The 13878-nt window shown below is 43.9% G+C and overlaps 1 protein-coding gene across 1 annotated transcript in view; it reads right to left on the reverse strand.

Annotated features, from left to right (window-relative positions):
- The window catches only part of LOC114606317 (E3 ubiquitin-protein ligase NEDD4-like), a 122859-nt gene that overhangs the window by 21704 nt on the left and 87277 nt on the right, over window positions 1-13878 (reverse strand). Inside the window, 4 exon segments of the mRNA XM_028748412.2 lie at window positions 3691-3749; window positions 7882-7936; window positions 9393-9470; window positions 11268-11468. Of these exon segments, the coding sequence (XP_028604245.2) occupies window positions 3691-3749; window positions 7882-7936; window positions 9393-9470; window positions 11268-11468 (393 nt within the window).

Here is a 13878-nt window from a genome sequence, read left to right on the forward strand (position 1 = left end):
AACAGCCCTGTTTACGAACTATTCGGTTTACGAACTCCGTAAAATCGGAAGTAGTGTCCTGGTTTGTGAACTTTACCTCAGTCTAAGAATGGAAGTCGAATCGTGAAAGGGCACTGGTGGCAGGAGGCCTCATTAAGGAAAGTGTCCCTCGGTTTAAGAACGGTTTCAGTTTAAGAATGGACTTCCGGAACAAATTAAGTTAGTAAACCGAGGTACCACTGTATTCCAAATCCCAATTTTTCTAATGCCAAAATAACCGGTCTTATTTATCAGGCATGCCAAATTAAGAAATATAGTCAAGTGCTCCTTCACTCATAGCAATGGGGTGATGGTGGGTTACGAGCACATTTCCTGCTGCCTTGGAAATGCTTATTATTATTATTTAACAAAGATTAAAAATCATCTTGTGGACTAGGAAAAGAGTTTTATCGGATTGGGGAAGGAAAAGCTGGCCTGACATCGATCCAGAAGAACAGAAGGAAGCACAGATGAAGCAGGCTCCTTCCAGGTCTGCTGAAGCTGGAAGCATCCATCTGCTTGCTAACGCAGTTTTCTCAGGAGACGAAACGCTTTTTGGAAGGGGAAGTTTACTCACCAAAGCGCCATACTCTACAATCCGGCATTTTAAAAGAGAAATGCCAGGTCCCCAAATATAAAATGAATATCGACAAAGGATATTCACGTGGATAAGATGGCTGTACGGTCGCCAAGTTAAAATTTCTCTTCAGGGAACTGAAATAATATTTTTTTAAAATCAGGAGGCGGATTGGTTTTCTTGGGGAAGGAATTAAGACATTCTTGAACTCTACAAAGAAGCCATAGTGTGATAAGATGCCAAGAGGAAGTTGGCTCCTTCAGATTTTGTGAGTTTGAGTTACAGCAAATGTTGGAAGTTCTCCACTGTCATAACTTCAACTGTTTTCTTTTATGCCTGATTTGAAACGGTATCCTGACACGGTGCCATCAGTAAACCTGTTCCAGTTACACACATTTGTTGACCTGATCATCATCATCCTCATCCAACATTTATGTGGTACCAAAATAATCACATACATTGTCTCAGCAACTGTCTCAACCAGCCTGTCAGCGGCACCCAAGAAAAATTGCTTTCTAGGCCAAGGACAAACATAACCCACTCTTCCCAACCCTTGAAGCATTCCTTGTCTGTTTTTTAAAAACTGTTTTAGGTTGACTCTGAAAGATGGGAGGATGTTGTTGTTATTATTTAAATCCTGGTCTTCAGCCCAAAGGCCCAAGATATAATGAACAGCACATTACAACAAAATATACAGTAGAGTACAATTAAACGCCATAAATCAATCAGCAAGCAAGACAATATAGAGAAGCATAATCATAACGGAAGAGGGCCAAAACAAAATCTTCCTGAGCTAATGGCTGCTCTCACCAATCCCACATCCCATATACACAGGGACTAGAAACCTGACCAGAAAATAATGCTTTAAAAAAGCTTGCCCAGCTGGAAGTATTAAGGGTCCTCTTGCCCACACAATCATTCTAACTATTTAGGGGTTCAAGAGAAGCAACTGATTAACTGCCAAAGAGCATTTGTTTTGAAAAAAGAAAAACTATGATTATTTAAAAGATTAACAGTTGCCACAAATTGAAAAAATCCACCACCTTGTCTCATGCTTTCTAGACAATTGCACCCCCCCCCCAAAAAAGCTTGGGATAACAAACCAGTTCCCTTGGTCTGCAAGCTTCTGACTGCCAGATTTGTTATATATAGTTAGGCACGGCAGTGCAATCTATCTGTATACTCTTATTAGAAGCAGATAGATCCTGCCGGGATATCATCTGGTCGTGTTATACACACACACTCTCTCTCTCAAGAAACAAAGAACAAAGACTGTGGGGAGCACATGATTGCAGTTAGAATAAAATAAACAGAAGGTTCAGTCCACTTTTACAGACATCTGTTACTGAGGATTCTTTCCAGCTCGTGTAGCCTGAGGATCTGAGCACTTGCAAACTGGATCCTTGGCTCTTCATGTTTATTAAAATCAGGCAGAGTTGGGTTTTCGATCCAGACGTCAGAGGTTGCCAATGCATCTTTGAGTGCAAGCTTGTTCCCAGTTGCCCTGATGAAGTTGGCCACTGTTCGAAAAGTCAAGTTCCACTCTGCTTTAACAGGCAAAGGAGAAAGCTCTCCTTTGATGGAGGAATTTAAGCAGAGGCTAGACAACCACCTGTCACAAACAGAGTGGTTGCACCCTGCATTGTCGGCTCCTACATTAAGTGGGAAGATCGCCACCAGAGTCCTTTTTCAACTCTCTAGTTCTGTTGTTGTTTAGTCATTTAGTCATGTCTGACTCTTCGTGCACGCCAGGCACTTCTGTCTTCCACTACCTCCCGCAGTTTGGTCAAACTCATGTTGGTAGCTTCGAGAACACTGTCCAACCATCTCGTCCTCTGTCGTCCCCTTCTCCTTGCGCCCTCAATCTTTCCCAACATCAGGGTCTTTTCCAGGAAGTCTTCTCTTCTCATGAGGTAGCCAAAGTATTGGAGCCTCAGCTTCACAATCTGTCCTTCCAGTGAGCGCTCAGGGCTGATTTCCTTATGAATGGATAGGTTTGATCTTCTTGCAGTCCATGGGACTCTCAAGAGTCTCCTCCAGCACCATAATTCAAAAGCATCAATTCTTCGGCGATCAGCTTTCTTTATGGTCCAGCTCTCACTTCCATACATCACTACTGGGAAAACCATAGCTTTAACAATACGGACCTTTGTTGGCAAGGTGATGTCTCTGCTTTTTTCTATCGTTCTAGTTCGGATAATTTTCACCCAGTATCTAAACTACCTCTTTTTGAGGAAGGGATTGGAGAAGGTGGCTTCTCTCTCATGTCTAAAGGCAGTCTTGGATAATACCATTTATTGGATGCGTTCCAGTCTGGCTTCTAGTTTGATTTTGAGTCACTCTTACACTAGGGAATGAATAGGCAAAATACAACCCTGTTTGATATCACTTACTATGGTACCTGTGCCTCCTCTCTGGGCTGGAGGCATAGTGTTATGATGGAAATGGTCCTTTCTGGGGGGAATGGGCTTCACAACATGGTGCTGGGGGCTTTTTGCTCCATTTCATGGCCAACGGGATGCCTCAAGGTTCCATCTTGTCCTCCATGCTTCTAAGTATCTGTATTAAATTGCTGCAAGGAGTCATTCGGTCATTTCATCTGGAGTGCCACCAGTATGCAGTTGACACACACAGCACCACCTCTCTTTTTCATCTGCTAACCCCCAAGGTGGCTTTGGAAACTCCAGGATGAATTTAATGGCAATTGCTCTATCGGTGCAAGCTTTGCAGCTTGCCAGATGGAACAATTCTCCCTCTGCTCCCCACCCCATCCCACTGTTCTGGGGGAACTCCCAACACCCTTAAAAGCCAATTGCAGGGCACTGGAGAAGTGGAAGAAAAGGCTTGTTGCACTAGCAGAATTGCTTGTGTGTAGTGGAATCGAGCCCCCTGAATAGTTATTGATATGATTGATATGATTGGCTGATGAACAGATGATGAAAAAGAAGCCAAGAGCCGATAATGAGAAAAGTGGGTGGGCAGTTTTCCTTCAAAGCAAGCAGGACTATTTTGCTCACAATGATCCTCAGGGTGACAGCTGCCAATCACAGATGCCTCAACACAAATTTATGCAAAACTCTCCATTCAGTACTTACTGGACCAGTAATAGCAGGATTCTGCAGTCTGGGGTCTTCCCACTGGGTAATTTTATTATCTGTAAGTTAACAAGAGAAACCACAACATGAGTTCTCTTCCAGAATTCTTTTTACATCCAAACTGAGATTTAAAACAACAACAAAACATTCCTCTTCTTGCCTATCTCTTTATAACTACATTCTGCAGTGTTAGGGGGGGAATTATGTACACCCCATCCATTAAATCCCCCATCACAACTGTTTAGTGGGAAACATCCATTCAAAAATGCAACTACCATCTATAATCTAGCACTTCATTAGTTAACAGACTTTATAGTATCACATATACAAATTATAAACCCCTCTTTCCAGGGATTTATAATTTGTTTCCCGCTCAGATTAGATATGCAAAAATGCAGACTAATGAACTGCTCCAAACACCTGACTAAATTTACAATGCAAATGGATTCTATGTTTCTCTGAGGATGACTTATTTAAAAACTACTTCCGGGATAGACACTGGGGCTATCCCACTAGCTCATAAATGTCAGCACGGACGGCTGGAATGAAATGCTAGAGGGAAAGAGTGGGATGGGTAAAGCCCTAGAGAAGGGAGGAGGTTAGAAATTAAACCTGTTTAATTTGTTTTGTTTGTTTGTCAAATTCAGAGTAGACTTAATCAGAACCCTTAAAAATATCAATTCATTTATAGGATTTTTAAAGCTGTCCTGCTGTTCCATAGGGCATGGGAGACAATCCTAGTGGAGAGAGAGAAAAGGAAAAAACCTGGAGCAGGCAGCTATTGGGGCATATGCGCTGTTGGGGAGAAAGCTAGATGAAGACAAGAGGGCTGTATGTGTTGGGAAACAGCTTTGTGAAGAAGAAAGGCATTTCAGAACCTATGGCATAAATTATAAAGGTATCTCCTGCTCACACAGAGAAAATTTAGGGTTTTTTTTATCCCTTTGAGGGATATGTATATATAAAATATCTCTCTCTCTCTCTCTCTCTCTCTCTCTCTCTCTCAGCACAACTATATTTTGTGGCCTGTCCTGAGTCTGGAATCTGACCACTGTGTATATGAGGAACATTCCTCAACGGCCTTAGGCTCCCCAACCTGGAGGGAAAAGTGCCATTTAGGATGGTGGCAAGGTCAACTCATATGTCTGAAGTTCTCACAAGCCCATATAGACTCTGAAATGCAGAGACTTCATTTATATATGGGTGCTCTCAGTGTCTAAGGTGACCGTGTCTGTTTTTTGTTTGGGTGCGTGTCACATATTAAGACTGTGTACAGGTCTGTGCAACCCTTTGGAAGGAATGTGTTTGTATGTTTTGGGGTACACCGAAGCTGGGGTGGGTGCAGTGTGACGAGGCTGATTTATGTTGCAAGCCTATGTGTAAAAGAGTGGAGAAGCTTCCCTTAATATCCTTTTGCCATCCTGTTGCGTTCGTGAAGCAGCTTAAGGCACGAGGCCTTCTAGCCTTCCAAAGGGTGACATGAGGGTCCTAATAGGTAAAGGTAAAGGGACCCCTGACCATTAGGTCCAGTCATGACCGACTCTGGGGTTGCGGTGCTCATCTCGCTTTATTGGCCGAGTGAGCCAGTGTACAGCTTCCGGGTCATGTGGCCAGCATGACTGAGCCATTTCTGGCGAACCAGAGCAGCGCACGGAAACGCCGTTTACCTTCCCACCAGAGCGGTACCTATTTATCTACTTGCACTTTGACGTGCTTTCGAAGTGCTAGGTTGGCAGGAGCAGGGACTGAGCAACGGGAGCTCACCCCATCGCGGGGATTCAAACCGCCGACCTTCTGATTGGCAAATCCTAGGCTCTGTGGTTTAACCCACAGCGCCACCCGCGTCCCTTTGAGGGTCCTAATACAAGCAAGCAATTGTAAATACTGAACTAGGGGGAAACACAGAATCCTAGAATTGTAGAGTTGGAAGGGACCGCAAGAGTCATCTAGTCCAACCCCCTGCAATGCAGGAATCTTTTTGTCCAACGCGGGGCTCAAACCCACGACTTTTTAGATTAAGAGCCTCATGCTCTACCAACTGAGCTAACAGTCCTGGGAATTATTTGGGGCTCTTTTAAAGTTCAAAAACTGCAGCAATAGTAGTCATAAGTAGTAAAGCATTGCCTTTGGGAACGTATTTACAAACTATCACTATCTAACACACGCTAAGTGATAACAGAACACAAGTGCAATTTTAGGCTCTCAGAAACAATATACCCTTTGGCAGCACACAAACACACAAAATTAGGGGGTGGGGATCATGGCAGAACTCTTAAAATAACTTGACCATAGAGCTCACTGATAGGGCTTCTTTTAAGCATAAATGTATGTTTTAATAATAGCCCATCTGGCTAGGTTTCTCCAGCCACTCTGGGCGGTCCCCAGCAGATTTATTTATTTATTTATTTATTTATTTATTTATTTATTTATTTATTTGCAAAAGAAATCACTGCACAACGGTGTGGTTGGAAGCATACACTATACGAACACAGCAACGTTTTCTGCACTGCTTGACCTTTCAGAAACTGAGGACAGCTTTATCACAGAGAAACTGCAAATGGCTCAATTTCTGCCCTCTGCCAATTGGTAAAGTAGGCAGAGTTGCTTGAAATCATGATGGAAGCAAAGAAGGGCTTTGACTGAAATAAACATCCTTGTGTTTGTTTAAAAAAAAGATGTATCTTGGAAGTTTGGCAGCTACAATTTTGTGAAGGGGGGGGGGGGAGGAAGAGCCTTAAAAGTCCTTCATGGTTTCAATGAATTTGGAATTTGGAGAATAAAAGGTCATCTGTTAAGCCAGTGGTGTCCAACCTCAGGCAATGCAGGAATATTATGCTCAACATGGGAGTGAGTTGCTTTTAAAGCCTTGGCAACGGCAAGTGACCATTTCATCACCCTGTACCCAGATTTTGATGCTTGGGGTACCATGTTTGTGACAGGAGAATTAAAATCTATTCCTGGGGCTGCCACAAAAAGCAGCTATTTAGGATTGAGAGTGGCAACAAATCAATGCTTAGGATGCAGCGTACCCCAAGCTTCAACACTGAAGACATATTCTACTGGAAGAGGTGGAAGATACACAGAATTAAGGGGTAACTGGCGACTTTAAGCTTCAGATTCTTAGTTAAATATGGGTGTTCTCCTCCCCCCCCCCACAAATGTTCTGAAAGTGTACAAATTCTATTCCTTATACTAAAGCCACGATACTACTTAAAAGCTATTCATGCACTTGCAAAATATGTAAGCTACTTTACCCAAGCAGTTTAATTGAGAATAAAAACCTGTCACCATACAACTATGGATACTTCTAGGAGTTAATTCTATGGAGTTCCAAGGAAAACATAGAACACAACAATGGCGCATTGATTTTTTTTTTAAACAAAAGTTAATTTTACAAGTTCAATACTACTTTCTTCTGTTTTCCTTTTTTTTTTTAATCTCAAGAAGATATTTAATGAGCAATATGTATTCATGAAGATATAAAGAAAAGAAATCACAAACACTCCCAGCCCAGCGGAAGAACAAATTATTTCTGTTGCCACTTGATAGTCAAAACACAACAAAGACCCACACACTTGTTCAGAGGTGCTGTAATAGGACAGGGTCTACAATGAAACACCATTTACACTGGAACTTCAAGGAACAGAAGTGTAGAGAGATTAACAGGGAGAGTGCAAGATTAACATGCCACAAATAGAAAATAAGGTCAGAACTGGCGTTGCCCCAAGACCTTCTTTTGAGTAATTTGTGGGGGGGAAGATTCTATTGAAAATTTCTTCCACTGCCTACATAGACAGACTCGTGGCTACATCATTATTTTTTTTTCTCATCTTATTTTCTATTCCTAGAGTGTGCTTTCGTTTATTAATAAGTGCATATAAGCCATGGGATCCATCCACAACACCAAAAAATAAAAAATAAAAAAAATCCAAAGAAGTTCAACAAAAACAACCACAAAGAAGAAATGTTAATGCTTCACAAGATCAAATAGGGACAAAGCTTGATGAGCCAATTAAAAGCAAGCTTTTGGTGAATTATACAGTACCGTAGGAAGGCACTAATTCTCGGGTATGAATGTCGCCACATATCAACACCTGGCTTCCTAAATGAAGAGTAAAATTACAAAGCTTTCACTTCAATATTGATTACCTCCCTTCATCTACTTGCCGTAGAACCTGCGTGCCTACTTACTATGGTCTATATAAAACGTTCTTCCATCCAAATGTATCCTTTCCTCCCAACCAGGCTGTAATTAAAGAACAAAAATAAACAAATAAACAAAACAACATCAGCAGGAGAATTAATATCTATTGATGTACTAATGTGCACTTATTTTAAGCAGGCAAACCTATCTTCTTCTCCCTTTAAGAACGCTCCACGTTGGAATATACAGTTGTTCTGAGGTTCGGTTTTGCATTCTGAGCCATGTGCGATCCGAGGAACGCATGGCTCTCTTGCACACAATGGGTACCACCTATTCCAGGGAAGGGAACCAGATTGCGCATACCAAATGGTGATATGTGAATCTGGTTCTTTCCCATCAAACCAACGGACAGGGAGAATGTCCAAGCCAAACGGAAGCTGCTTTCGTTCCTGGAGAATGATTGGATTCTAGGTCTGGACACAGGTGTTCCCAACAACAAAGCCTCCATTGCAGTCAACATTGCCAGAGTTGAGAAAGACAGAGAGGGCATGCGCTGCAACCTGAAGGTCCCAGATTCGGCCCCTGGCTTCTCTACTCTCAGGGAGCAGGGCTCAGAAATGCTTCTGATGTGGGAGGGCTGCTTGCAGTCAGAACTGACAGTACAGTCGTACCTCGGAAGTCAAACAGAATCCGTTCCGAAAGCATTTCGACCAGAATCTCGACCGTTCAGGAGCTGGAACGTTTGACTCCCAAGGCGTTCGGGAGCCGAGGTACGACTGTATGGGGCTAAGGATAAACCCACATTCTGACTCCATGTTAAGGCAGCTTCTTAGAATAGTTTTATTCTTAGCCTTTAGAATAGGGGCACGTACAAATGGAACACAACACAGCTTTTCCCAGGAGGTAAACATAATATGTGTGTTGGGGTGGGGGAAGAGGCCGCTGAGAGCAACAAAATCGGTTCTCTTGTTTCTTATCACCAGAATGCAAACCAGTGGCATCTTCCTACAATCCTACAAATTGCCTGCCTCTCAGAGGACAGTCTGAAATGCAAAGTTGTCATTTACTCGTGTAAATTAAAGCCACGAAGCAGACTCTCTGTTCACGCTGCAGAAAAGAATCCAGCCATTAAGCTGGATTTGAGAAGGCCTATGAAAGAACAGGGGAGAATAATATGTACATATATACATATCTCCACCAGCAGGCTGAGAATGTATTATGAAAAGAGTCATATTCCCTATTGATGATATTTTCAAGTCTTCCCTCTCTTTAAAACCTAACTTTAAAACCCAATCCAGAGACTCTGCAGTGATTTAACCTTCAGCGAAGGCTACGTTTGTCCTTTCGTATGCCACAGCTAAATGGGCAGGCATCGCGGCCAAGCAGTCAAGTGACTGGACACTCCAAAAGTGCTGTTAGAAAGACTCTGGGGGACACGTTTTTGTTCACAGTAAAGCAGCAGGTACAACAGACACAACCGCCACTGCACACAAATCTATCCACACATGCAGCAAGCGTCTAGATCAAACTGTACGAACATATGAAGGTGGATACTTACAGGAAGGGGACCTAAGTCATTAGGGTTTAAAGCAGCTTTTGAACGCAGGTGCACTGGGAATTTCAGCCGCGGATCTTCCTGTAATTGCAAGCAAGTTGCTGTAAGAACGTCATAGCTTGGATCCGCACACACATCCATTTCATATTTAAACCTTTACTCGGGCCTCTCCTATCAAAGCCATTTCTTCACTAATTCTTTGATTCCGAGAAGTAGTAGTCACTTTGTATACTGAACCTTGCAACCCACTATTGCATTTGTGGTGTAGCGCAAACCACGTACACAACTATTTTAAAGGAATGTGTTCTTTAGGAGTGCATAGTTCAAATGAGCAGATGCAAACCATTTTCAACAGTAACTCGTGCAACTGTTTTAGCTTCTTCCCCCTTCCCATGAAAACAACATTCCTTATAGCTGATTAGCAAATTGCATGCTGAACTTTCAGGCAACCTATTAAATAATGTACAGTGGTACCTCGGGTTACATATACATACTCCGCTTACCCAGAAATAGTACCTCAGGTTAAGAACTTTGCTTCAGGATGAGAACAGAAATTGCGCGGCAGCAGCAGGAGGCCCCATTAGCTAAAGTGGTGCTTCAGGTTCAGAACAGTTTCAGGTTAAGAACAGACCTCCAGAACGAATTAAGTACGTAACCAGAGGTACCACTGTAATGGGCTTCGTTCAAACCTTATAGCTAGAAATCTCACACCTGGCTTTCGGTATATCTCTAAGGGCTGCAACCCTAAACCTACTTAACTGGCAGTAAGCCCCAATGAATTTATGACTAGACAGGATTGCAGCCTATTAAAACCTACAGGGTTGTGTGCAGCTGGACAGAGGTTTGCAGTTTATTTTTCGCTATGCAGTTTCACTCCGTCTCCATTATTTTGGAGATGGCCAGATATGCAGGCTGATATTGCAGCACCTTTTATTTATTTATTTCCTGTGTCTGGAGGAGCCCGGGAGGCTGAACATAAGGCAGAAGGATTGGGAGAGTTGCTATCAGTGAGCATTTACAATGTTTAGCTAGCTAGACCAATGGTCTGACTTGATATGAAGGCAGCCTTCTAAGCCAATAAGAGCATAACAGAAAGCAGGACGGCAGGATACAGAAAGATGCTTTTGAAGATGGCGATGTGTGTGCAGAGGTCACAGAGATAACAAGAATTATATAACTCTAGAGTTGGAAGGGACCATGAGGGTCATCTAGTCGAACCCTCTGCAACGCAGGAATCTTTTGCCCGACATGGGGCTCAAACCCATGGCTCCGAGATTTAAGAATATTGTGCTCTACCAACTGAGCTATCCCTGGATGTAAACGACAACATCTAGAGAGCAAAGCGAATGAGCTCAGAATGCACCGTAAGCTCCTTAGGGAAAGGACGTGTGTGTGTGTGTGTGTGTGTGTGTGTGTGTGTGTGTGTGTATATATATATATATTTTTCTTCTCTAAAATGCCAAGTACCGTGGCCTAGCAACAATAATAATAATTGACTGGAGAAGTTGGAGAAACTGGCTATTTTCAGCACAGAGCATACAATATAGGGTTATAGGGCAAAAGCTTTAAAGCATAATGTGCGTCCGCTGAGCTGCTGCTAAGAAGCAGGAGAACATAATATTTAAAGTACCATGGAGTAGCTTATCAGAAAAAAAAACACATTACAGGATGAAACGATAGTTCAAAAAAGAAACAAGTGTAGAAGCCGCCTGTAGACTATCCTCTACTGCATTCTGCCTAAATTTATTGCTGTATCTCCCCACTCCCTGCCGCTTCCACCCCAACTTTCACATGTTTTCTGGTCTCTGTTGCTAACCCCTGTACACCCCCCCCCAGGTCCCCCGCAAAAGAGATGCACACATTTGGAATTCCTCCTACCCATGTAGTGGTCTTTGTGTTGTGATCGATAAAGAAAGGTCTGCCATTGGGTGCTATTCGCATCTCCCAGCCAGGAGGTAAGAAGCTTTGCGTCAACTTATGCTGTGGTTTTGGAGAAGTGTAGGGAGAAGGCTGCGGAGATTGCGGGTTAGAAAGGGTGTCCTTCACAGCTCTTCGCACGGGAGAGTCCTTGATCAGTCCCTGTGGGAAGAAGCAGCGGTAAGAATCAAGACGGTCATCTTAAAGTGTGAAAGATGCCAGGTTAAAAAAAAATTTTTTTTATTCATTATTACATTTCTATCCCACTTCGAAGGAGCTGACGGGGGCAAGCACTCTTCTCTGCCTCTCCATTTAATCCTCACAATAACCCTGTTCGGTAGGTTAGGATAGGGGTCAGCAACCTAAGGCCCATGGGCCACAAAAAGCCCACAAGGGCCGTTTAACCAGTCCACGAACTGCCTCCAAACCAAGCCGCCCACTCGGCGAGTCCCCGCGCGCTGCATTAAACCGGCGCGGTGCGGGGACTCCCTTCTGCGGCACCGGAAATCGCATCTGCGCAGACGGCGAAAATGGCAGGTGCGCGCACTCACACGCATGCGATCCGGCCCACAGAGGGATCTCCGCTGAAGTGAACCGGCCCAGGCGAGGTAAACCTTGCCATCCCTGGTTTAGGCTAAGAGACTGGCCCCAAGGTTATCCAGTGGACTTTTATGTCGCTGAGTGGGGATTTGAACCCAGGTCTCCCAGGTTCTAGTCCAGTGCACACTAACCACTACACCGCAGAGATCTTCACTTGGGATAAAAGGATTGAAAGCACATAATCATCCCCATTGCCTGGAAATCAGCCATTATTCCTTGTCTAATGCACTTTAAACATGTGGTCGCGCAATAAGCACAGACACACAGACACACACACACACACACACACACACACACACCCAGAGTTATTATTGTGGTTAGGCTGAGACAGATGCAGAGGACAGTGCAAGCCCTGAATCTCACCTCTGAGGGCATACCCTTTCGGGAAGCGGGTGAGGAGAAACCCAAACTCCCACCACCCACCACAATGCAATCTCATAATCCCAAAATCTGCAGCATGGGCATTTCAATGCACTAGAGCAGTGATGGCCAAACTTGGCCCTCCAGCTGTAATGGGACTATAACTCCCATCATCCCAGGGTAACAGGACCAGTAGTCAGGGATGATGGGAATTGTAGTCTCAAAACAGCTGGAAGGCCAAGTTTGGCCATCACTGCATTACAGCATCAGGCTGCTTTTTCTTACCAAGTATAACACCACAATTTTAACTAAACGCTCAGAAACCACAGCATGAAAAAGAAAATAAAAGTGACGGTTTATCTTTAAGGAAGAAGGGAGCGGGGACGAGACTGAGGAGAGGCGTTCATTCCGGCCATTTTTCCAGAGCCCCAAATCCCCTCCCTCCCTCCCTCCCTCCCTTCCTTCCTTTTTTATTTATTTGACTTATTACTTGCTGTTCACCATAAGGCCCCAAAAGTGGGTTGCAGCAATGAACTATGCAATTATAAAACAAACGGAAAAATTACAACCCTAAAACAAGAAAAGCGCAAAAACAAATAAAAGCATATTCATATTAAGACACAGACTGTATACTGTATGCAGACAAGAAGTACATTGGAGTGGGTACAGAATATGAGGAGAAATTAGGGGGTTGGACATGAAGATCCCAGGCAGTGCCCCACCTAGGCACTGACCAAACCCACACCTTTTTGAGCTGTCTGCTTTAGGTGCCTTCAGACCTTGCCCTGATCTGAGAGTATGCGTTTAAAATGAGGATTTGCACGCATCATTCATTGGGAGCACACAGCATGCGTGCACATGGATGTAGTAACACAGGGAAGCATAATGTGCACAGCTGTTCAGAGCTGGGAAGCTGGCAGCAGTGGGTCATTTCTTGGTGGCGAGGGTTTTGAACACTGGCCTCCCAGTCTGCTTAGGCAAAGAAGTGGCAAAAAGGGATTCACAATCTGAATCCTTCTTGCCATAAAATGCTGGCAAGGAGAAATCTCATTTGTGGGTTTTCAAAGTAAGGAAGCAGCTGTGCCTTCAGCTACTCATTATCTTTGTAAAGCAAGGTTGCATATGCTGGCCTCATTTGTGTGCACGTCTTGTTGATCACTGAAAGGGCGTAACTCGGTGGTAAAGCACCTGATTTGCACACAGAAGGTTTTAGGTTCAATCCTTGCCATCTCCAGGGATTGGACTGGGAATGTCTGAAACTCCAGAGGACTGCAGCCATGAAGTACAGACAACATTGAACCTCCTAGGAGGGTTCACTGGACTCCCTCAGGCACTCCAGGCACAGGGGGTGTCCAACAATCTGATTGCTATTGGGGTAAAGCTAAAGGGATCCCTGACCATTAGGTCCAGTCGTGGACGACTCTGGGGTTGCGGCGCTCATCTCGCTTTATTGGCCGAGGGAGCCGGCGTACGGATTCCGGGTCATGTGGCCAGCATGACTAAGCCGCTTCTGGCGAACCAGAGCAGCGCATGGAAACGCCGTTTACCTTCCCGCCAGGGCGGTACCTACAGTATTTATCTACTTGCACTTTGATGTGCTTTCGAACTGCTA

The sequence above is a fragment of the Podarcis muralis genome, chromosome 11, assembly GCF_964188315.1.
Source record: "Podarcis muralis chromosome 11, rPodMur119.hap1.1, whole genome shotgun sequence".
NCBI lineage: Eukaryota > Metazoa > Chordata > Lepidosauria > Squamata > Lacertidae > Podarcis > Podarcis muralis.